This window comes from Cherax quadricarinatus, chromosome 9, assembly GCF_038502225.1.
Source record: "Cherax quadricarinatus isolate ZL_2023a chromosome 9, ASM3850222v1, whole genome shotgun sequence".
In the NCBI taxonomy this organism is placed as follows: domain Eukaryota; kingdom Metazoa; phylum Arthropoda; class Malacostraca; order Decapoda; family Parastacidae; genus Cherax; species Cherax quadricarinatus.
Genome location: NC_091300.1, coordinates 937,490 through 962,634, shown reverse-complemented (window position 1 = coordinate 962,634; position 25,145 = coordinate 937,490). Strand labels below are relative to the sequence as shown.

The following is a 25,145-nucleotide window of genomic DNA, read 5'->3' as shown; positions in this document are numbered from 1 at the left end:
CACACTGTGTATGCCACTACGATTCTTAAATCTCTCAAACCAACCTTTGCTGGCTCTAAATTCACCAATATGAGCACTAGTTCCAGGCATTTTCCCTGTTCACCTGGGTGTTAGTCAACTGGTGTGGGTTGCATCCTGGGAGACAAGATTAAGGACTCCAATGGAAATAAGTTAGACAGTCTTCGATGACACTGACTTTCTTGGGTTATCCTGGGTAGCTAACCCTCTGGGGTTAATTGTTTCTTGGTATTCTCAATAAGCCACACCAACAACGGTGGTACAGCAGCAGCAGCAGCTGACGGTGGTACAGCAGCAACAGACGATGCTACAGCAGCAACAGACGATGCTACAGCAGCAGCAGACGATGCTACAGCAGCAACTGACGATGTTACAGCAGCAGCAGACGATGCTACAGCAGCAGCAGCAGCAGACGATGCTACAGCAGCAGCAGACGATGCTACAGCAGCAGCAGACGATGCTACAGCAGCAGCAGACGGTACTACAGCAGCAGCAGCAGCTGACGGTGGTACAGCAGCAGCAGCTGACAGTGCAGCAGCAGCTGACGGTGGTACAGCAGCAGCAGCAGCTGTACCACCAATAGTAGCAACGGTTGATTGGGGTTTTGTGTACAACCTGGCCAGCTCGGAGACACGCACTCCACTTTCATACTTATCAATGATCTTTTTCTTCATCTCCATAGTAATTCTCACCCTTATTGCTGTAGGGTTGGCACTAGAAGCTTTCTTGGGGCCCATGGTCACTTATTTTCCAGAAAAAAATCACCAAAAACACTGTAATAATACAAAATGTTCCGATTGTATGCTTGGATGTTACCGCGGAGGCTGGCTGGTAAACAATGCCACCCGCGGAACATGTGAGCGTGGCTCAGGCCGCACATTGGACGCGTCTCAGACGAAGGCCGCTGAGCGGGTTTTTGTCCACTATGCGGGGCAAAATTTTAGCGAACAAAGCGTCCGCTATGCGGATTGTTCGCTATGCAAGGCGTTCGCTATGCGGGGGTCCACTGTATATCATAATCTACACTTGGAAAATCTTGGAAGGAATGGTCCCAAATCTGCACACAGAAATCACTCCCTACGAAAGTAAAAGACTGGGCAGGCGATGCAAAATGCCGCCAATAAAAAGTAGGGGCGCCATTGGTACACTAAGAGAAAACACCTTAAGTGTCCGGGGCCCAAAACTGTTCAACAGCCTCCCATCAAGCATTAGGGGAATTGCCAATAAACCCCTGGCTGCCTTCAAGAGAGAGCTGGACAGATACCTAAAGTCAGTGCCGGATCAGCCGGGCTGTGGCTCGTACGTCGGACTGCATGCAGCCAGCAGTAACAGCCTAGTTGATCAGGCCCTGATCCATCGGGAGGCCTGTTCATGGACCGGGCCGCGGGGGCGTTGATCCCCGGAATAACCTCCAGGTAACCAGGTACAGCAAGTAAATATTGTACTGAGCCAGACTACCAACATCAAGTCATGTACCAAGGCAACAAATAATATCAAGTACTAAACTGTAAGTCTATAATACCGAGCAGTATAATACCAAATACCAAGTGCTGTGGCAGTCTATAATACCAGGTACTGGTATTACAGATTGCTATAATACAGGGTACTAGTTTGATTCATTGATCTATGGTACTGGGATCTCATAAGGCTATAAAAATGGGACTTAGCCTCCTTGGTAAACCCAAGCGTATGGCATAACACCCAGGAATTTTAGTCTCCAAAGTCGATGAATGCCAGAAATAGAACATAGAACAGAAACTCGACCGAATCTTCACACACAGTACCTGGAAGAAAAAAGAAGACACCCGACATCATCATATCCAACAATGGTATGCTCACATACACGAGTGACTGATATATCAGTGGTTCTCTTGGAACCTTCCATACTTAAAATACCTGTACACCAAAGAACTGACACTCCATATTATTGGGACATTATTTGCAAATAAGATGCATGGGAATAAGGCAAACATTGTCCAGAAACCAGACAGCATTTCAACATAGCCCACGAGGCTAAGATTAAGTGAATCCGGCAAGCAGCAAGTTGAAAGGTAGGGCCAGGAGCTAAGATGACCCTTGCAACCACATATAGGTAAGTTTCTCAAGTCAGTTCCTAATCAACCATGATGTGGTGCATACAATGTGTGTGCAGGTAGCACCAACATCCTGGTTGATCAAGCCATCCATAAGGAGTTCTTGAAGTTCGCTTGACCCAAGAATTAAGAGTTACCTTTCCCTTCCCCTGATCAGACCTGATTACCTCTCATTTCCATAATGTTTTATAACCCTTATGGGTTTAACTCTTCCCCTGAATATACTATGGTATTAGTTTATGATTGCTACTTGGCTAATTTCATCCATTAAAACTATACAATATTTTAAGCTGGTTTTGCAATAGAGATGTTCTGCTGTGCAAATGTTAACAAAATGAATCCAAACACACATGAAACCCACATAACCTAACCTGAGGTAACTTAACCTAACCCCCACCATCGGTTTTGAGCGTCATTGTTTATATTCAGCCGGGAGAGTGACAAGTCAATACTAAGCACTGATTGGGTCAGACGTGGTGCACTGCCAAAATTAATGAACTATTTTTGCTATCTTCCAAAATAATTTGCACAAAAAATACTTTCTGTACTTATTCTGTGGTGTATATTGGCTGTATTTAAAGGATCGTAAAATGTTAACTAATACCCAAGTTCTGCTGAGTAGTACTGTAGTCTGTAACCTTAGTCAATAATACTAACAGTAGTTATAAAAAAAATACATAGAGTTTTCAAAAAATGATGACAGGTAACATACCTGACCTAAGAAAAAAAATACTACATTGAAAATAGGAAATAAAACGTGAGCGCTTGCCTCATCTTCCTATTCCTCTGAAGTTGTGTCTCTAAAGCACATGAAAGAGCTCAGGTTTTATTTCCTATTTCACTGGTATTTTTTTCATATTGGCTCACGCATTTTATTGCCAATTTTTCCATACATGACATACCTATGACTGGTTTCAAGGATTGTACCATATCGCAGCCTGCTCTTTACTGACCACCTGTCAACCTGGCTGTGCTAAAAACCTGCAGACCCACATGGTATGGAGGACTGTATGTGTGTGTATACTTGAATTACTGTTAATTAGCGCCAGCCCATCACCCAGAGGCTGCCAACCTCCCAACAGACTTTCACAGAAATGGTGACCACTTCCTCCACACATGGAGGTCAAGGCAACCTTTGATATACCTTTGAAGAGCTTCGAGAGCTACTCTATTCTCTGAGCCCGGCTACGGGCCAGGCTCGTCTAGTGCTTGACTGGTCAACCAGGCTGTTGCTGCTGAAGGCCCTCTGCCCCACATATCCATCACAGCCTGGTTGATCTGGCACCTGGTGAAGATACTTGTCCAGTTTCCTCTTGAAGGTTTCTACACTTGCCCCAGTCGTGTTTCTGATATCTTCTGGTAAGATGTTGAATAGTCTGGGACCCCGGATGTTGATACAGTGTTCCCTTATTGTCCCCACCGCACCTCTGCTCCTCACTGGGTTTATTTTACACTTCCTCCCATATCTCCCACTCCAGTATGTTGTCATGCAGTGTGCAGATTTGGGACCAGGCCCTCGAGTACTTTCCAGGTATATATTATCATGTATCTCTCTCCTTCGCTCCATTGAATACATGTTCAAGTCTTGCAGGCGTTCCCAGTAGTTTAGGTGCTTTACAGGCTCAATGTGAGCCGTAAACGATCTCTGTATTTATTCCAGCTCCGATATTTCTGCTGCTTTGAACGGGGCCGCCAACACTGAATGCGCTATACTTACCATGCTGACATCCTTGAAGTCATCTGGTACTGGGTCCTTTACCACGCAGCAAGATCCGGCGCACTTAGTGAATGAAGCATAGAATGACACGAGGGTGCTTACACAGCGTGTGGCAAATGACATTGACCAGCTTTGACTGACTTCCACTAAGCTATAGTCTATACCAACACTGCTGGTACTTCAATTAATAAAAGTCCCTACCTGCCTTATACAATATAAGTGAGCTACTTAAGTCCCAATATGGCTCAGTTTTTAGCAAGCCCCTAACCAGAGTCGAAGATCCAAATGAATTTTTTATGAGAGAGCCACAGAATTTGTGGCTGATGTTATCCTGACGCCAAATGACTTCGAACAGGTGATAAATGACATGCCCATGCACTCTGCCCCAGGGCCAGACTCATGGAACTCCGTGTTCATCAAGAACTGCAAGAAGTCCCTATCACGTACTTTTAACATCCTATGGAGGGGAAGCATGGACACTGGGGTCGTCCCACAGTTACTAAAAACAACAGACATAGCCCCACTCCACAAAGGGGGCAGTAAAGCAATAGCAATGAACAACAGATCGATAGTGCTAACATCCCTTATCATCAAAATCTTTGAAAGGGTCCTAAGAAGCATGATCGCCACGCATCTAGATACCCATCAATTACACAACCCAGGGCAACATGGGTTTAGAGCAGGTCGCTCCTGTCTGTCCCAACTACTGGCTCACTACGACAAGGTCCTTGATGCACTAGAAGACAAAAAGAATGCAGATGTAATATACACAGACTTTGCAAAAGCCTTCGACAAGTGTGACCATGGCGTAATAGCGCACAAAATGCGTGCTAAAGGAATAACAGGAAAAGTTGGTAGATGGATCTATAACTTCCTCACAAACAGAACACAAAGAGTGGTAGTCAACAGAGTCAAGTCTGAGGCGGCTACGGTGAAAAGCTCTGTTCCGCAAGGCACAGTACTCGCTCCCATCTTGTTCCTCATCCTCATTTCTGACATAGACAAGGATGTAAGCCACAGTACCGTGTCTTCCTTTGCAGACACTGCAAGGCTCCAGGCGGACATCAACCAAATCTTTCAATGGGCTACAGAAAACAATATGAAGTTCAACGATGAGAAATTTCAATTACTCCGATATGGTAAACATGAGGAAATTAAAACTTCATCAGAGTATAAAACAAATTCCAGCCACACAATAGAGCGAAAAACTAACGTCAAAGACCTGGGAGTGATCATGTCGGAGGATCTCACCTTCAAGGACCATAACATTGTATCAATCGCATCTGCTAGAAAAATGACAGGATGGATAATAAGAACCTTCAAAACTAGGGATGCCAAGCCCATGATGACACTTTTCAGGTCGCTTGTTCTATCTAGGCTGGAATATTGTTGCACACTAACAGCACCTTTCAAGGCAGGTGAAATTGCTGACCTAGAAAATGTACAGAGAACCTTCACGGCACGCATAACTGAGATAAAACACCTCAATTACTGGGAACGCTTGAAGTTCCTGAACCTGTACTCCCTGGAACGCAGGCGGGAGAGATACATGATTATATACACCTGGAAAATCCTAGAGGGACTAGTACCAAACTTGCACACAAAAATCATTCTCTCCGAAAGCAAAAGACTAGGCAGACGATGCAACATCTCTCCAATGAAAAGCAGGGGTGTCACTAGCATGCTAAGAGATAACACAATAAGTGTCAGGAGCCCAAGACTGTTCAACTGCCTCCCAGCATACATAAGGAGGATTACCAATAGACCCCTGGCTGTTTTCAAGCAGGCACTGGACAGGCACCTTAAGTCGGTACCTGACCAGCCGGGCTGTGGCTCGTACGTTGGATTGCGTGCAGCCAGCAGTAACAGCCTGGTTGATCAGGCCCTGATCCACCATGAGGCCTGGTCACAGACCGGGCAGCGGGGGCGTTGACCCCCGGAACTCTCTCCAGGTAAACTCCAGGTATTGTAGATTACTAGACTGGTTATAAATGACCATAATTTTTAAAGGGGTGGACCGGTAAGCCAGCGGAAGGCCTCGGTCAGATGACCAAAAGCTCCAAAGGCGGGTCATCATCTGACTAAGACCCGCGTCAGGAAACATTTGTCCTGTTTCCTGACGAACCTTACCTAACCTAACCTGTAGATTACTATCTATATGATGAACAAGGCGGGGAAAATAGATCTACATGCCTCAGGTCTTTCTCTACCTGATGACCTGGTATCAGGGACTTGTGACATCAATACAGAAATGTCCATTAACTTATGCTTGCTAAACGGTCATCGTATCTGAATGTTATCAAATCATTATAGATGATACTTACTCGGCTTAACGCACTCGCTGGCAATACTCACAAACCAGCACAAACTCCAGTGCTGTCCTAGGGCCTGTTGTCAATTACTGGTAATAAAGAGACCAGTCACTAAGGTATTCATAAATTCGTCAAAGTTCTGAGACCTAATAACGAATAGATCTCCGTAATATCAGATGCCGTATTCCTTACTTAGACTGTGACCTGACTTTACTAGGTTGGGCGTTGACTTAAGCCGGTAGGAGACTTTGACCTGCCTAGCATGGGCCAGTAGACTTGCTGCAGTGTTCTTTCGTTATGTTCTTAAATGCCACCTGCTAGGCAGGTGTAGACATGACACTAGAACGCACTATGGCTCTCAGGAAAGTGAGAGACAGATGTTAACCTGTCATTTCTCCATCCACTTGGCAGCGAGAGCATAACAGCCACGGTGACCCTTGGGTTATATAGATATCTTAGAGGAGAGTTTTATACGCTACCTTTAAAACAGTCTAATATACGGTAATTCATCAAAAAATTCCCAAACATGGGCAACACAGTCCAGCTGATCAGGAATTTGCAGATAGTGGTCTGGTTTCCTCTAAAATTTATACCTTCATTCTAACAATACTTCTAATTTCTGCTAGTTACAGGTTGACGAGCCTTGCGTCACAGATGTTGACACACTGTTCCTCAATTGTACTCATGGCACCTCTACTTTTCACTGGGTTTATTTTACACTTTCTTCTAGGTTGTTCACTCAGGTAACTTCTTGTGGCCTAAACACCACACTAGAAATACATACAATAAGATAAAAAGTGAAGAAACTAGAAGAACTATATAGAATTGCATACCCTTACCTCTGACGGTTTAGAGTTTTCCTATCCCCGCAACCAGGCCCTGGCCCAGGCTTATCGGGTGCTTGCCTGGTCAACCAGGCTGTTGCCACTGGCGGTCCACTGGCCCAAAAATCCATTATTGCCTGGTTGATTTAGCATTTGCAAAGGCACCAGACTAGTTTCCTCTTGAAGACCAAAACTTGTTCTCGCAGTGTTTCTATTATCTTCTGGTAGAATGTTGAATAGTTTGCGATCGTGGATGTTGATATAATGCTCTCTTATTGTGCCCACAGCACCCCTATTTTTCACTGGGTATATTTTACATTTTCTCCCATCTCTCTCGTAGCAGTATGTTACGGCAGTGTACAGATTTGGGACTCGTCCCTCAAGTACCTTCCACATGTATGTTAACATGAATCTCTTTCCTTTGCTCCAGCCCTGAACAATGCCATCAACACTGAAAATTGTTCTAAGTGAACGGACACAATGCTCCGGGGCCGCGGGGGCACTGATCCTCTGAACACTCCGCTTAGATATCCATCCTAATTCTACGTATTTCCGAGTGCAAACACAGTCTTCATAGGAAAGATTTCAGATTACTGATTACAGATCAACGTCGTCATCCTTCTCTGTAAATACTCTAGGTCTAAGGTAATTTATGTTAATCTAAATGAGGACTTACGAAAGATATATAAAGCTGAAGTATAACCCTGGGAGTGATTATCAAATGGTATACAATACCGACAGGTTGGTAGATAAAACACATAGGCAACATTTAGGCAACTTTATTCCGAAACGTTTCGCTACACAGTAGGCTTCTTCAGTCGAGTACAGAAAGTAGGCGGGAGCAGTAGAGATGTGAAGACGATGTAATCAGGCTGAGGGACTAACAACCTCAAATCTACGACTTCAAGGGTGATGGACTGATTACATCGTCTTCACATCTCTACTGCTCCCGCCTACTTTCTGTACTCGACTGAAGAAGCCTACTGTGTAGGCGAAACGTTTCGGAATAAAGTTGCCTAAATGTTGCCTATGTGTCTTACCTACCAATAACCCTGGGACTTCTATTATGTATATGAAGCTAAGAATTCTTTTAGCATTATTGTTCCAGCTTTATATCTCTGCTACCCACAACTTCTAAATATCTTTTCGCATTCAGTATAATATCTACATTTATCCGCATTAAACTGCATCTGCCACTTCTCCAACTACATCGTCAGTCTTTCTGTATCATGTTACAGCGCCAGGTAGCCACGTGACTTGAGCTGCAGTGACCACTGTTTTGCCTGTCAAAAACTATTTTCATTCAACATTCACTTGCTCTAATGCTAAGCATATACAAAACGTTTTCAGTGAGAAATAATTGACAAACTGAAACTAATAAATTTACATTAACAAGTAGAAACTTCCTCCTTGTCTGGTGAGTTCCTGCTTGACTGTTTTATGATTCTTAAGATGAGGACTTTAACTGCTGAATGCGTCATATTCGCATGCCTCACACTCATTGGCTAACGTGTTTAGTGACGTCAGATGCTCTCAGAGTGCCTAGTGGTTGCTGATGTCGCTCAGTGACTACACTAGATTTATTTACAAGCTCATTGGCTATTGTGACACACCAAAAACGTCACAACAACTATTTCTTTGCCCAGTGACATCATAAAGATCAAAAGTGATCATGTGTTGGAGATATCAGCAAGATGGCGTCAGCAGTGACGTCACTGCCACGGAGTGGGCTGGGTACACAGGTGGTGAAGTGGATAACATATTAACTGTGGCTGAGTGTTCACAACCCACCACACCCACTAGACCGCCCACCAGCCCGCCCACACGCCCACCAGCCTACCCACACCAGCCCGCCCACACACACACCAGCTCGCCCACACATCCACCATCGCGCCCATACATCCATCAGGCCAGCCGGCCACCCACCCACACACACACACACACACACACACACGCACCAGCCAGCCCACACATCCATCAGCCCGCCCACGCATCAGGCCGCCCCCCTTCCCACACACACACATCCACCAGCCAGCCCACACATCCATCATACGGTCCTGAGCTGCATTGAGAATTAGTGTCGAGGGTTACAAAGCCATGGCTTGCTTCTGCAGCGTTTTAAAATCCGAGGTTAGAGTATTAGAGGAGGAGGTCCTACTTCTCCAGGAGGAAATCAGGAAGCTGAAGGTTCACCTCGATGGGTTTGGGAGTGAGTGTGAGGTAGTTAGAGTGGGTGAGAGGAATGAGGCTACCAGCAGTGAGGAGCAGTCCAGCACCTGCTACAGTGGCGAGTGGTTCCTAGTAAAGGGAGGAGCATCAAAATAAGCAGAGTTAAGAGAGAAGATTTTAAGGTAGGAAATCGCTTCTCTGTTCTTCAGGATGAGTGTACTTCAGAGGTCAGTGAAGGTAAAGGTACTACTTTCCCTGCAAATAGAGGTAAGCGAAACCTTGTGGTTGGTGATTCACAGGTAAGATATATGGACCGTGCTTTCTGTAACAGGAATAAGGTGAGACAGTGTGTGTGTTTTCCTGGAGCTTGTGTTAGTGAAATAGTCAACAAGTTGGATAATATCATGTCAAGTAATGGGAACAAGCCCATTATCTGTCTCACTGCTGGTGGAAATGATATCAGGAAAGGTAAGAGTGAAGAGCTGCTAGAGGAGATATTTTCCTTGAAGCCTTTTTATCCACTTCTATATATATATATATATATATATATATATATATATATATATATATATATATATATATATATATATATGCACACTTACTGAGGTTTTAATACTTGTTGTTGCATCTGTTATGTAAAGTAAAAGGACACAAGTGCAACTAATGTGACATTTTATTGTGGCAACGTATCGCTCTCCAGGAGCTTTATCAAGCCGAAACGTTGCCACAATAAATGTCACATTAGTTGCACTTGTGTCCTTTTACTTTACATATTGTCGGTAATTCTACCAACATTATTGCATCTGTTATGCTTAATCACATCCCTGAGCCATGTAGGAACTCTCACAAATTATTGAGGGTTTGGGGAGGTATATTATTCCATGCCTCATGTAGAGCAGCCTCCAGCCGTGGGATGGAACTGATATCCTTGCCCAGTAAACTGTTTCACTACTGACCAGAGGTTCTCAATAGGGTTTAGGTCTGGCCAGTCATTAAACAACCTCACTTCACAGTCCTTAAGCTACTGAACTACAGATTTGGCGGTATGACACAGTGCACTGTCCTGCATAAAAACCGTAGCCACCAGACTTGTCAAATGCCTCAGGTAAATTGTCACACAATAACTCCAGGGAATTATACTGTTTTTTGGGAAGCACAATGAGTTCACCAACACTGAGCACTGAAACACCCCCAAACCATGAGCCAGTCTGGGTGTTTGGTGGTCCCACAGGTGTAGCATGGGTCTAGCAGGTCACTACCTCTGGGCCTGTACACATGTACCCCACGGTTACAGGTGACGGTGAAGGTTGCATTATCACTCCAAAGTACTTCAGACCACTGTTGAGGATTCCAGTGAAGATATTTCTCTGCATAATCCAGCCTACTTTTCTTCTGTGACTTGGAGAGGATCGGTTTCTTAACCTAGCAGTGACTACTGTAGCCCAGTTCTGACACACGTCTGTTAAAAGTTCTTACAGACACCTCTGAGAGATGTGGGTTCTTTTCTTTCAATTTTCTAGTAGTTATCTTAGGTGTACTCTCTAACTGCTTCTTTAACACAGTTAAAGTATGAACAGATGTCTTCTTTGAAGGGCCAGGCCGAGGTTTGGCAGACGATAATTCGACACCACCACCAGCCTTGAAACGCTGCACCCAGTTCCTCACTGAACACACACACACACACACACTAACATTCTCCACTATGACATTCTTCAGGTCACCATGTGTCATTCACACCTCACTCTTCGCCTATATATACTGCCTTTTAACCTCTGTATGTTAGAAGTGATCAAGGTCTCAGGACCGATATGTTTTCTAATAAATATGTCCTAGTGTTTGTTATGTGTTTTTCTAAACCAACTGTATAGCCCTTGTGGCTTAGCGCTTCTTTTGATTATAATAATAATCTAAACCAACTTGTCAGTATTTATTACCAAAGTTTATACCATGATATTGTGTATATGGACTTCAGTAAGGCTTTTGATAGTCCCACATCAGAGACTATTGAGGAAAATTAAGGCACATGGAATAGGAGAAATTTTTTCCTGGATATAGGTGTGGTTGACAGATAGGCAGCAGCGTGTTTGCATAAATGGGGAGAAATCTGAGTGGGGAAACATCACGAGCAGTGTTCCATAGGGAGCAGAGTTGGGCGCCTTTTTGTTCACAATCTACATAAATGACACAGGTGAGGGAATAAAAAGCCATATAAGCAAGTTTTCCGATGACACCAAAACAGGCTGACGAATTAATTCTGATGAGGACATTAGAGCACTCCAGGAAGATTTGAATAGACTGATGCAGTGGTCGGAGAAGTGGCAGATGCAGTTTAACAGACATGCAAAGTTCTAAACATTGGACAGAAAAATAACCATGCCACAAATAAACTAAATAATGGAGATATTAATATTACTGAATGTGAAAAGGATTTGGGAGTTCTGGTTAGCAGTAATCTAAAACCAAGACTACAGTGCATGTGTGTTTGCAATAAAGCGAACAGAATCCTTGGCTTCATATTAAGAAGCACAAATAACAGGAGTCCTCAGGTTGTTCTTCAACTCTGAGTTAAGAATTAAGAAGGCGAGCTAAAAGTGAGGTGTGAGGGGGAAGGAAAAGGTAGAGAAGAGAAGGTGGATGGAGAGTGGGATGGCTAGTAAGTGGATAGGTGATAGGGTAGGGCAATATGATGGTAAAAGAGCCTAGTTAGTGTGTGTGCGCGGGGGAAGGGGGTTGCCGAACAAGTAAAACTTGCTATTTTGGCTTAAATAGCAACGCTCTTCTTGCCGAATAGGGCAAGCAAAAATTTGTGTATGCAATAATTTCGCAAAAATCATTCTGAATCTAACGAAAAAAAAATATTTCTTTGAGTTTGTTTATAAAATTATTGTAAACTTGTATAAAATATATTTAGTTGGAATAGGCTAAATTAAATTGTGCTTGTTATAATAAAGTTAGGTAAGTTTCCTATGGGTCTTTTGGTACAAAATCAATTTTTATATTAAATGAAAAAATATATCTTTAAACGTATAAGAGAAAATTTCAGAAAAGACTTAATTTTAAATAAGTTCTTGCTAACTGACCGGTTTTACCTATTCGCCACGACATATATAATAATAATAATAATAATAATAATAATAATAATAATAATAATAATATCATAGGTAGGACTTATAGAACTTTACTGGGGATCCTCATTCTTAGAGAAGACAAACGTATGATGTATTAATAGTTAGAAGCGAGCTAGCTTTGTTTCCCTGTTATATTCCATCACACAGGATGGGTTTCACACGTCAGCTGGAGTACACGTGGGAGGGAAGGTGGAGCGCAGGGAGTGGCAGGCAGGGAAAAAGGATAAGAACACAGTCACCGCACCCACAACCTGGTGGCATACAGAGGATGCTTGCTGCTGCTGGGTCGTGGAAGCTGGATGCTGCTACTCTGTCACAACCATCTCAGATGTATTTTTACCTGTGTCCCAAAACTACCACCACCACCCCTACACCTACTTCATGGCACTAACAACACAATCTATCATTTCCAGTACATGATACACATCACAGGTGTTATAGTATAACCAGCTACAACACCACACTGTCAAAAATAAGTGACTCAAACATGGGTGACAGCAAGGGCACAAAAGTATAGCAGCAGCACATGAGGGACTCCTGCTGTGCGGCCGCCACCACCATACAAGCAGACAGGCACAGAAAGAGTGGCATTGGCTGCTGGTTTTATGTACCAGGCAGACACAAGAATGGAGGGCCCATGGACCGACACGAATACGGGAACTGATTTCTGCGGGATAGTGTTGGCAACATAAATTAAGGCGGCCTCCGTACACTTTAGTCTATACAGTTCACTCACAAATGATTATTTGTCCTTATTCCACTTAATAAGATGCCCTTGATCATTCCTCTGTTTATATATAGGTTGTTGTTATGGCGTATTTGTCTTCGCAGGGTATGACAAGAGTTGTTTTTATGTGCTTGCACAGTTTTTTATGGGTGTCAAGGATGTCAATTTGTCAGTTTTAATTTGTTGAATACACTGGCTGCTCATGTTACTGACTGGCAGCACGATATATCTATTACATATGTAGGAAATATAAGGGTGTAGGACTTGGGACGGAAGGAACAAAATTTACCAAGGTATCTTACGAAAGCGTCCAGAAAACACTAAAAGAGACGAGGAAACAACTTCCCTCAGCATCTGCCATACAAACTGTCGGCGTGGAAAGATAAAATAGCTAAGCTAAGGTTAATTGCATCTGCGGGAAATAAGTAATTGTATTAACTGAGACCTGGTTCAATCAAAAATAGAGACATGCTTGGTGAATGCCACATACAGAGGTATAGAGTACTGCACGTTGATAATCAACAGGACAGGAGGCAGAGTTCCTATGTATGTTAGAGATAATTTAATACTGAGGCAGGAGGGGCAGGGAGACTCTACTGTACATGGCTGCATTTTCTTCATGTGAGAGACTTATTTTACGTGTCACCGACAGGCCTCCAAACTTAGATTTGTGACTAATGTAAACTTCTATGGGAAGAAATTGCTAAGGCGTTTACGTACGAAAATGTTATTTTAATAGGAGATTTTTAACTGTAGCCAAACTGATTGGAACAATCTAGATTCCAGCGACAATTTAGAAGTAATCCACGATTTTTTTTTTACATCAATTTGTGACAGAGCCAATTAGAGGAAATAATCTGCTGGACTTGGCTCTGGCAAACAAGGATTCTCTGATAAATAATCTTGAGGTTAACGAAGAGCCTGTAGTAAGTTATCACACATCACTTAGTTTCAACATTTCATTGAGCCTAATTAACGATAGTAAAGGTAAGGCAAATTCTCAAAGACCAATGTGAGTTGACGTTTAGCAACCCACTAAACGAAAGCAAGGTTGAGAGTGAAATGTTGTTTTTCATTTCATCTGAGGTTCTGCAGACAAATTTATTGACATTAGAACTACTGTAGTCTCATAGAATTATAAATGGAAACAGAAAACATGCCCACTCATTCATCACCTGGACCGGCTTCGTGGCAGCCCTCATTGATAAAAAAGTGCAAAGTACAGCTAACACGAACACTCAGCATTCTTTAGAAAAAGATCTTAGATCTAAGTAAAATACCACAAGGAAAGCAGTAGAGTACTAACGAAAAATTAAAGACTAGCTCTACATCCCACATCAATCTCTTTGCAAGAGTGATGAGACGCCAAACTACAATTATTTTAGAACACCACAATCTGCACTACACCAGAATAGTTTTAGAGCAAGGAGATTATGCCTGTCACACCTGCTAAACACCTAAGACACAATTATGGAGGCTTTGGAAGACAACCAAAACCCACATGTGGTATACACAGATTTTGCAAAGGCATGTGATACATGAGATCATGTCTGATTGCACATAAAACAAGGATTACAAGAATAATGAGGGAAAACAAGGAAACATTTAACTTTCAGACATATAAAACACAGAACAAAGGCAAAAATCTCACTAACCCAAAGCACTGTCCTGTGCCTCTACTGTTTCTTATTCTTATACTGTAGTACACAGATTAAAACATTCGCCACACTCTTGTGTCATCATTTGCGGATGATACCAAAATAAGCATGATAATCACTTCGGTAGAAGACAAAAAAATTGCAGGAAAATATAAGCAGGGTTTTCCGGTGGGCAGTGGAGAGAACATGACGTTCACTGACGATAAACTCAGCTAATTAAACATGAAAAGAATGAAGAACTCAAAAGGGACACTACACAAAATCCAAGAGGATAATCAAATAGAACGAAAGGAACACGTGAAATATCTGGGTGTAATTATGTCAGTTGAAATCTCTTTTAAATAAAATTTATGGAATCAATAATTGCCGAGGCAATTCGTAGCCGTCTTGAAAGGCATAAATTGATTAATGAATCTCAACACGGTTTTACAAAGGGACGTTCCTGCCTCACGAATTTACTAACTTTTTTCACTAAGGTGTTTGAGGAGGTAGATCATGGGAATGAATATGATATTGTATATATGAATTTCAGTAAGGCTTTTGATAGAGTTCCACATCAGAGACTAAAGACAAGAGCTTATGTAGGCTGTACCAAGGCAAATATTCCAAGTGCGAGGTCATACAGATAGTAGAAGGTAGAAAGACCGTTAGGAATAAAATCATACTAAGGTCGATTAAAAAAAAAACTGAAAGTTAATGTCATATCGATCATATTTTAGCAGCGTACGAGAAGTTCGTGAACTTAATGACAGCCTTCATGGAACCTTAAAGAATCCTCTAGGATTTTACTTCTGATATGTCAGCAGATGTTGGTTAGCCAGACTGTGGTGGCTACAATAGTCAGACTGCAGCTTGCATCAGTAGCCTGACTGAACAAGCCTAGTCCAAAACCGGGTTGCAGGAGTGATGATCCCAGGAACCATCAACAGGTAGGACCTTGACAGGTCGGAGAGGTATGTAACTACTATAGCCCCGAAATTGACGAAAAAGCACTATAGGAAGAAATTAAAGGTACTGAACCTGATACATCTGATACTCAGTGGACTGGGACTTAGAGGATCGGTACGCGCTGAAATACCGTTAGGTAACGCATTTTTTTTATTGTCAGGGTGGCAGGGAAGTGGAATGAGTTACATGAGGAAGTGGTGGACTTGGAGGAGGTAAACTATTCAGTTTCAAAGTTATTACGATAAGGTTTAGGAGAACACTATACAGCACAGGATAAATTTATAAATTATATACATTCAAATGTATAATAGTACATGCACATCACACATGCTTCACAGAATATATGTGCTATTGTATCATTTCCAGTGAATTAGCAATAATTATACGGTTTAAAACAAAACGAAACTTGCAGACAGTATTAAATGTAGGTGTTAAACAACAGAAAACATAATTTGAAAAAAAAAAAAAAAAAAAAAAAAAAAAAAGGTTAAAGATGGCTAACTCCAAACGACAAGGATGAACTCTGTAGTAGTATTAGTAATGGTAGTTCAGTGTGTTGCATTACACGTGTATGTGCTGGTCCAGGGCGGGGGGCCTAAGAAAACATATAGTACACGGTGTAGGTGGGCAGAGTAGCATTAAGCAGTGGACAACTCGGGTTGAGCTGTTACCGGTCGGTGGCTGTGTTGGTGGAGGAAGAGTGGTGATAGCGGCGGCGATGGAGTGGTAGTGGTAGGGGCGGCAATGATGATGATGATTGTGGTTGTGGAGGGAGGGTTGGTGAATGCAGCGGAGGTTGCGTCAGGAGTGGCCACAAGGTAAACACAGCGCGGCCTTCCAAGGAAACTTGCGCCGTTAATGCACACGTCACGACAATGATTGTTTCCTACCCAGCAAATGTTGGCGTTTCCTTCTCATATTCCTTGCTCTAGACTCGTCCCTTCTAACTTTACCTTTCTGCTTTATTTAGTCACTTCTGTCTCTTCTTTGCGGTTGATTCCACCCTCTCTTTCACTACCTGCCTGCAGCTTTCTGCCAGCAAGTCTCAAACTTGCTCATCTCACTGTTGTACCTCATTATGCTGCTGCTGCTTCTGGTTGCATTCAGAGTGTCTCCTACAATATTTGCAGAGTTCTGATACGGCTCCATACTGTTCCCGGAACTGTTCCAAATTATTCTGCCCCCCTCAGCCGTTGCTACTGCTGTTGATTATGTCACTGTTGCTGCTGCTACAAGTTATTCCACAACTTACTACTGACACACGAGGCTACTACCGCTACCACCGCCGCCACTACCGGTACCGACTGCTGTGTCAAGCGTCGTAACTGGGGATTGGGGTGTGGTTGGGGTGGGGGTAGGGGGAGGAGTAAAGCAATCCCGTTACGCACTGGTGTACGGTCGTCGAGCTGGCGGTGACGGAGTTGCTGCTGCCGCTGGCGGACATTTACGACAGCGCTTCCTCGGGCAAAGTATGGAGAGACGAGCCACGCACACATCGCTACACCCCGATGACAGGCCAACTGGGTGTAGAAAATACAATATAAGGGCTATCGAAAAAAGAGTCAGCAAATTATACAGCTGGCAGAGCATGAGACACACCCAGTGAAACTTTAGTTCTTTAGCAAAAATTGGTCACATCAGCAATATCTGCTACCCTATTATATATGACAGCAAGTGATAGTAACTGTCTGATAGTAACTATATGATAGTAACTATAATAGCATATGATAGAAACTATATGATAGTGTGATAGTAACTGTATGACAGGTGAAGGACGAGAGAATGGTAAGGTGAACTGGGGGTGGTGGGACGGTACACTCACAGGTCACCGCCACAACACAACACGTCATACCCACACAATACAACACATCATACATACCCACACACCTCAGCACGTCATACCCACAAACCAACGGCTCAGCATCTAACGCTCTAGTTATCCAACCCATCAATTTCCTTGCAGCTGTGATAGCAACATTGTTTGGTCGTTGAATATGAGATCTGTCATTACTACCAATTATCATACATTCAACGTTGGCTCCATTTAATGACTTGAGTTTGTTCAATGAACCTCATGTTGTCGAAGGCCCATTGGAAGACTTGAGTTATATCTGCTTGAAGATTCGCTGTGCTATGATTTATGTCCTTATTTACGTGGGATATGAAAATAATGAACAAGTGGAGGCGAGTACTGTGTCTTGGGAAGCAAAATTTCCGCTGTGGCAGCCTCCCACTTCTCTCTGTTTAATATTACTAATTATTCACTAATTTGTTCAGCATCAATTTGCGCACTTTTCCAGTTATTCATTTTGTGTGCGATCACACCACGGTCACACTTTTAGAATGATTTTGCAAAATCGGTGTACACATCAGTATTTACTTTGTGTCCCAGTGCATCCAAGATTGTTGATGATTAAGACACATGTGAAACAGTTAAGTATCTTTATTGTTGAAACGTTTCGCCTACACAGTAGACTTCTTTAGTCAAATACAGAGGCAGCAGGTGTAGTAGTGAAATGAAAATGATGTAATCAGTACATCAATATACCTTTCGTGAGTTTCGAGAATCTTACTACTTTCGGAGCCCGGCCATGGGCCAGGCTCGTCTGGTACTTGCCTGGTCAACCAGGCTGTTGCTGCTGGAGACCCGCTGCCCCACATATCCATCACAGCCTGATTGATCTGGCACCTGATAAAGATGCTTGTCCAGTTTTCTCTTGAAGACTTCTACACTTGTTCCAGCCGTGTTTCTGATATCTTCTGGTAAAAAGTTGAATAGTCTGGAGTAACGGATGTTGATACAATGTTCCCTTATCGTGCTCACCGCACCCCTGCTCCTCACTGGGCTTACACTGCACTTCCTCCCATCTCTCTCACCCCAGTAAGTTGTTATGGTAGTCTGCAGATTTGGAAACAGGCCCTAGAGTACTTTCCAGGTATATATTATCATATATCTCTCTCTCCTCCGCTCCAGTGAGTACATGTTCAAGACCTTAAGGCGTTCCCAGTAATTAAAATGCTTTGAACATTAAAATGGTATAAAATACCGACAGGTTGTTAGGTAAGACACATATGCAACAGTTAGGTATCTTTATTTTGAAACGTTTCGCCTACACAGTGGGCTTCTTCAGTCGAGTACAGAAAAGTTGATAGAAGCAGAAGATACTTGAAGACGATGTAATCAGTCCATCACCCTTAAAGTTTTGAGGTGGTCAGTCCCTCAGTCTGGAGAAGAGCATTTTTCCATAGTATGACACAATATGGAGATGAAGTGACAGGATGGACTCTTATATAGCGCCAAGAGGTGAGACGTAGGTCACTAGAAGGGGTAAGAACTCAGATGTTGGGAGGTCAGGGCCCTCTCAAATCCAGCCGTTCTCACTAGTAGAGGTTGTCGAAGTTGATTGTAGGTCTGTACCAAGATACCCTTGTGTTGCAGTGTCTGACAGATTGAACATTAGTGAGGCCTTACTAATGATGTATAAAGCTGCAGTATGACCTCTGGACTTCTGTTGCTTACACTTCTTGATATAAATCCCAGTAATCTATTTGCCTTATTACGTACGCTTAGGCATTGCTGTCTTGGTTTAAGGTTGCTGCTCACCATAACCCCCAAGTCCTTTTCGCAATCTGTATGGCTAAGTTCTACATCATTTAACTTATAAGTACTAGGGTTATGGGCACTCCCAAGCTTCAGAACCTTGCATTTACCTACATTGAACTGCATCTGCCACTTTTCTGACCAAGAATAGAGTTTGTTTAAATCCTCCTGAAGTTCCATAACATCTACGTTTGAATCAATTATCCTACCTATCTTTGTGTCATCGGCGAATTTGCTCATATCACTAGTAATTCCCTCATCAAGATCATTGATATATATTATAAACAACAACGGGTCCAAGACTGATCCCTGTGGAACGCCACTTGTTACAGATCCCCACTTGGATTTAACCCCATTTATGGACACTCTCTGCTTCCTGTCAGTGAGCCATGACTCGATCCACGAGAGCACTTTTCCCCCAATGCCATGAGCTGCCACTTTCTTTAACAGTCTATGGTGAGGAACTCTATCAAAAGCCTTACTAAAATCTAAGTAAATAATATCAAATTCTTTATCGTGGTCAACAGCCTCAAAAGCTTTACTGAAGAAAGTTAATAAATTAGTTAGACAAGACCGGCCTCTTGTGAATCCATGCTGAGTATCATTAATCAAGCTATGCTTATCGAGATGGCTTCTTATAATCTCAGCTATAAATGACTCTAGTAATTTGCCTACAATTGAGGTCAGGCTTATTGGGCGGTAATTTGACGGTAACGACTTGTCCCCTGTTTTAAAAATAGGAATTACATTAGCCATCTTCCACATATCAGACACTACACCTGTTTGAAGAGATAAATTAAAAATATTAGTTAATGGTTCACAGAGTTCCATTTTGCATTCCTTAAGAACCCTTGAAAAAACCTCATCAGGACCCGGCGACTTATTTTGCTTCAGTCTATCTGCTTCACAACCATTTCACTAGTGACTGTGATGTTACATAATTTATCTTCTTCTAGCCCACTATAAAAATTAATTACTGGAATATTGTTTGTGTCTTCCTGTGTAAAAACTGAGAGAAAATAATTATTAAAAATCGAGCACATGTTTTATTAGTTACTGGAGAAGCGAAAGCACAAGGAGGGTAGAACCTGAGTTGGTATTAGTGAGAGAGGAAAGAAGACAGGGTAAGATCTAGTAAAGAAGTCGAGGAGCTTATCTTGAATACTGGGCCATCTGTAATTACCAAATCCTGACATTACTCCTTAGACCATACCCCCGGCCGGGATTGAACCCGCGGTCATAGAGTCTCAAAACTCCAGCCCGTCGCGCTAGCCACTAGACCAGCTAGCCACAATAAGATTCATCCAACTAGGTATATTTCTACACCATAGGAAAGTTAGCACAGGCACCTCTGTGACCACAAATGCAAGTTTTTACAGACGAATCTCCAGCTAGCGTGGCCGTGACGAACTCTAGCTCAAGTCCCTTCACTGCCGTCAACATGACTTAAGAAATCGTAATGACACGATTGCAAATAAACCATACCCCCGGCCGGGATTGAACCCGCGGTCATAGAGTCTCAAAACTCCAGCCCGTCGCGCTAGCCACTAGACCAGCTAGCCACAATAAGATTCATCCAACTAGGTATATTTCTACGCCATAGGAAAGTTAGCACAGGCACCTCTGTGACCACAAATGCAAGTTTTTACAGACGAATCTCCAGCTAGCGTGGCCGTGACGAACTCTAGCTCAAGTCCCTTCACTGCCGTCAACATGACTTAAGAAATCGTAATGACACGATTGCAAATAAACCATACCCCCGGCCGGGATTGAACCCGCGGTCATAGAGTCTCAAAACTCCAGCCCGTCGCGCTAGCCACTAGACCAGCTAGCCACAATAAGATTCATCCAACTAGGTATATTTCTACACCATAGGAAAGTTAGCACAGGCACCTCTGTGACCACAAATGCAAGTTTTTACAGACGAATCTCCAGCTAGCGTGGCCGTGACGAACTCTAGCTCAAGTCCCTTCACTGCCGTCAACATGACTTAAGAAATCGTAATGACACGATTGCAAATAAACCATACCCCCGGCCGGGATTGAACCCGCGGTCATAGAGTCTCAAAACTCCAGCCCGTCGCGCTAGCCACTAGACCAGCTAGCCACAATAAGATTCATCCAACTAGGTATATTTCTACACCATAGGAAAGTTAGCACAGGCACCTCTGTGACCACAAATGCAAGTTTTTACAGACGAATCTCCAGCTAGCGTGGCCGTGACGAACTCTAGCTCAAGTCCCTTCACTGCCGTCAACATGACTTAAGAAATCGTAATGACACGATTGCAAATAAACCATACCCCCAGCCGGGATTGAACCCGCGGTCATAGAGTCTCAAAACTCCAGCCCGTCGCGCTAGCCACTAGACCAGCTAGCCACAATAAGATTCATCCAACTAGGTATATTTCTACACCATAGGAAAGTTAGCACAGGCACCTCTGTGACCACAAATGCAAGTTTTTACAGACGAATCTCCAGCTAGCGTGGCCGTGACGAACTCTAGCTCAAGTCCCTTCACTGCCGTCAACATGACTTAAGAAATCGTAATGACACGATTGCAAATAAACCATACCCCCGGCCGGGATTGAACCCGCGGTCATAGAGTCTCAAAACTCCAGCCCGTCGCGCTAGCCACTAGACCAGCTAGCCACAATAAGATTCATCCAACTAGGTATATTTCTACACCATAGGAAAGTTAGCACAGGCACCTCTGTGACCACAAATGCAAGTTTTTACAGACGAATCTCCAGCTAGCGTGGCCGTGACGAACTCTAGCTCAAGTCCCTTCACTGCCGTCAACATGACTGTGCCTGTGCTAACTTTCCTATGGTGTAGAAATATACCTAGTTGGATGAATCTTATTGTGGCTAGCTGGTCTAGTGGCTAGCGCGACGGGCTGGAGTTTTGAGACTCTATGACCGCGGGTTCAATCCCGGCCGGGGGTATGGTTTATTTGCAATCGTGTCATTACGATTACTCCTTAGCACACATTATCATTGCCATTACTTCCATTCATATTTGTGAAATATACGAAGACGAGTGTAATAATCTACATGTATTTAGGGTGTGATTTTAATACCATGTATGGGAGTTACCTGGAGGAGCTTCCGGAGGTCACAGCCCCTGCGGCCCGTTCCTAGACCAGGCCTCCTATTTGCTGGTCTGATCGATCATGTGTTAACGTCCGCCGCTTTCAGCATAACGTATACCCCACACACTGGCTGATCAGCACTGATTTGAGGAACTTAAAGGGTTCTCTTTTGACGGCAGCCAAGGGTCTGTTGGTGATCCCTCTTATGCATGAATGGAGGTGTTGAAGAGTCGTGGTCCTTACACTTATTAAATTCTCTCTCAAGGTACTCACTGCTTCCCTGCTTTTCATCGTAGGAATTTTGCATCACCTGCCAAGCCTGTGTTCATATGTAGTTATTTGTGTGCAGATTGGGACCAATCCTTCCATCTTCTTCCAGGTGTAGATTAAAAAGGTGTAGATTATGGTATATTTTCTTCGCCTATGTTCCAAGGAGTACAGGTGAAAGGCCTTCAGGCACTCCCAGTAATTTAGATGCTCGACTGAGTTTATACGAGCTGTGAAGGTGCTCATAACTGACAGTGGTATAATACTGCACACTTCTTCACACTAGATTCACTCAATAAAGTGGAAGATACAATTTTTAAAGTTTCCTCATCTCCCTCAGCGACATTCCTCTTCGTTCTGATGATAATGTTCTTGTATATGTAGTGGCTTGGGTACTCTGTGACAATGTACTTAAGAGTAACTTACGCTCCCACCTAGTATACTACCCACACTATATGGAGTCACCATCACACAGCATATCACCCCTACATAATCCGTCACCACCACGCACCGTCGTCACCAGCACAAGTCACCACCAAGCAAAGTCACCAACATACGTCATCGTCACCACATGTCACCATGTCATCACACGACGTCACCATCACACAATATCAAGTTTCTACACGACATACATTATCTCTTCCTTTCAAACAAATCCCTCTAGCTAACCTGTCTGAATGAAGGAGGGAGAGAGAGAGAGAGAGAGAGAGAGAGAGAGAGAGAGAGAGAGAGAGAGAGAGAGAGAGGGATATCTGTCATTTCAGCAGAGCTTTCAACACAGGAGGGATGTGGGTGGCCTTACTGTTATGTACAAGGCCAATATTGTCAAAATACCACACTTGGATCCACTTCGAGGGCAGCGTGAAACAAGCTTTTATAAGAACATAAGAACATAAGAACGAAGGAACACTGCAGAAGGCCTACTGGCCCATGCGAGGCAGGTCCAAGTCCCTACCGGCTTAAGCCAATGCACCCAACCTAGTCAGGTCAGGTCACATTGACTTAAGGGAGGAACACGGCAACCGACCTGTTAGCACAAGCTATCAGGTCTAACTCACACCCACCCACATCTACTCATGTATTTATCCAACCTATTTTTAAAGCTACACAACGTTCTGGCCTCTATAACGGTACTTGGGAGTTTGTTCCACTCATCCACAACTCTATTACCAAACCAGTACTTTCCTATATCCCTCCTGAATCTGAATTTTTCCAACTTAAAACCATTGCTGCGAGTCCTGTCTAGGCTAGATATTTTCAGCACACTATTTACATCCCCTTTATTTATTCCTGTCTTCCACTTATAAACCTCAATCATATCCCCCCTAATTCTACGTCTTTCTAGAGAGTGCAGTTTCAGGGCCCTTAGTCTATCCTCATAGGGAAGGTTTCTGATACATGGGATCATCTTTGTCATCCTCCTTTGTACATTTTCCAGAGAATTTATATCCATTCTGTAATACGGTGACCAAAACTGTGCAGCATAATCTAAATGAGGCCTAACCAAGGATGTATAGAGTTGAAGAACAACCTGAGGACTCCTATTATTTATGCTTCTTGATATGAAGCCAAGGATTCTATTAGCTTTATTGCGAACACTTATGCACTGTTGTCTTGGTTTCAGATTACTGCTAACCAGAACTCCTAAATCTTTTTCGCAATCCGTAATATTAAGATCTACATTATTTAGTTTATATGTGGCATGGTTATTGTCCTGTCCAACATTTAGAACTTTGCATTTGTCTATATTAAACTGCATCTGCCACTTCTCCGACCACTGCATCAGTCTATTCAAATCTTCCTGGAGTGCTCGAATGTCCTCGTCAGAATGAATTCGACGGCCTATTTTGGTGTCATCGGCAAACTTGCCGATGTCGCTCTTTATGCCCTCATCTATGTCGTTTATGTAGATTGTGAACAGCAGGGGGCCCAACACTGACCCCTGTGGAACACCGCTCGTGACGCTTCCCCACTCTGATTTCTCCCCATTTATGCAAACTCTCTGCTGCCTATTTGTCAACCATGCCTCTATCCAGGAAAAAATTTCTCCTCCTATTCCATGTGCTTTAATTTTCCTCAATAGTCTCTGATGTGGGACCCTGTCAAAAGCCTTACTGAAGTCCATATACACAATATCATATTCATTACCATGATCTACCTCCTCAAATACCTTAGTGAAAAAAGTTAATAAATTCGTAAGGCAGGAACGCCCCTTTGTAAAACCATGCTGAGATTCGTTGATTAATTTATGCTTTTCAAGGTGGCTACGAACTGCCTCGGCAATTATTGATTCCATAAATTTTCCCACTATGGAGGTTAGGCTTATTGGTCTATAGTTCGAAGCTAAGGACCTGTCACCTGTTTTGAAAATAGGTATCACATTTGCCATTTTCCACTTATCTGGCACCATGCCAGTTTGTAGTGATATGTTGAAAAGATTAGCCAAAGGTGTGCTAAGCTCCTCTTTACATTCCTTTAGAACCCTTGCATACAGTTCATCAGGGCCTGGGGATTTGTTAGGTTTTAATTTATCTATTTGCCTAAGGACCATGTCACTTGTGACCCTAATAGTGCACAGTTTATTATCGTCC

General features: G+C 43.1%; 1 protein-coding gene across 1 annotated transcript in view; it reads right to left on the bottom strand.

The window, feature by feature from the left end:
• Positions 1 to 17,199, bottom strand: part of LOC128686156 (WW domain-containing transcription regulator protein 1) — a 70,630-nt gene extending 53,431 nt beyond the window's left edge. Inside the window, exon 1 of the mRNA XM_070083148.1 lies at positions 16,983 to 17,199. Coding sequence (XP_069939249.1) covers positions 16,983 to 17,184 — 202 coding nt within the window. The 5' untranslated portion in view covers positions 17,185 to 17,199. The remainder of the gene's footprint in view (positions 1 to 16,982) is intronic.
• Between the last annotated feature and the right edge of the window lie 7,946 nt (positions 17,200 to 25,145).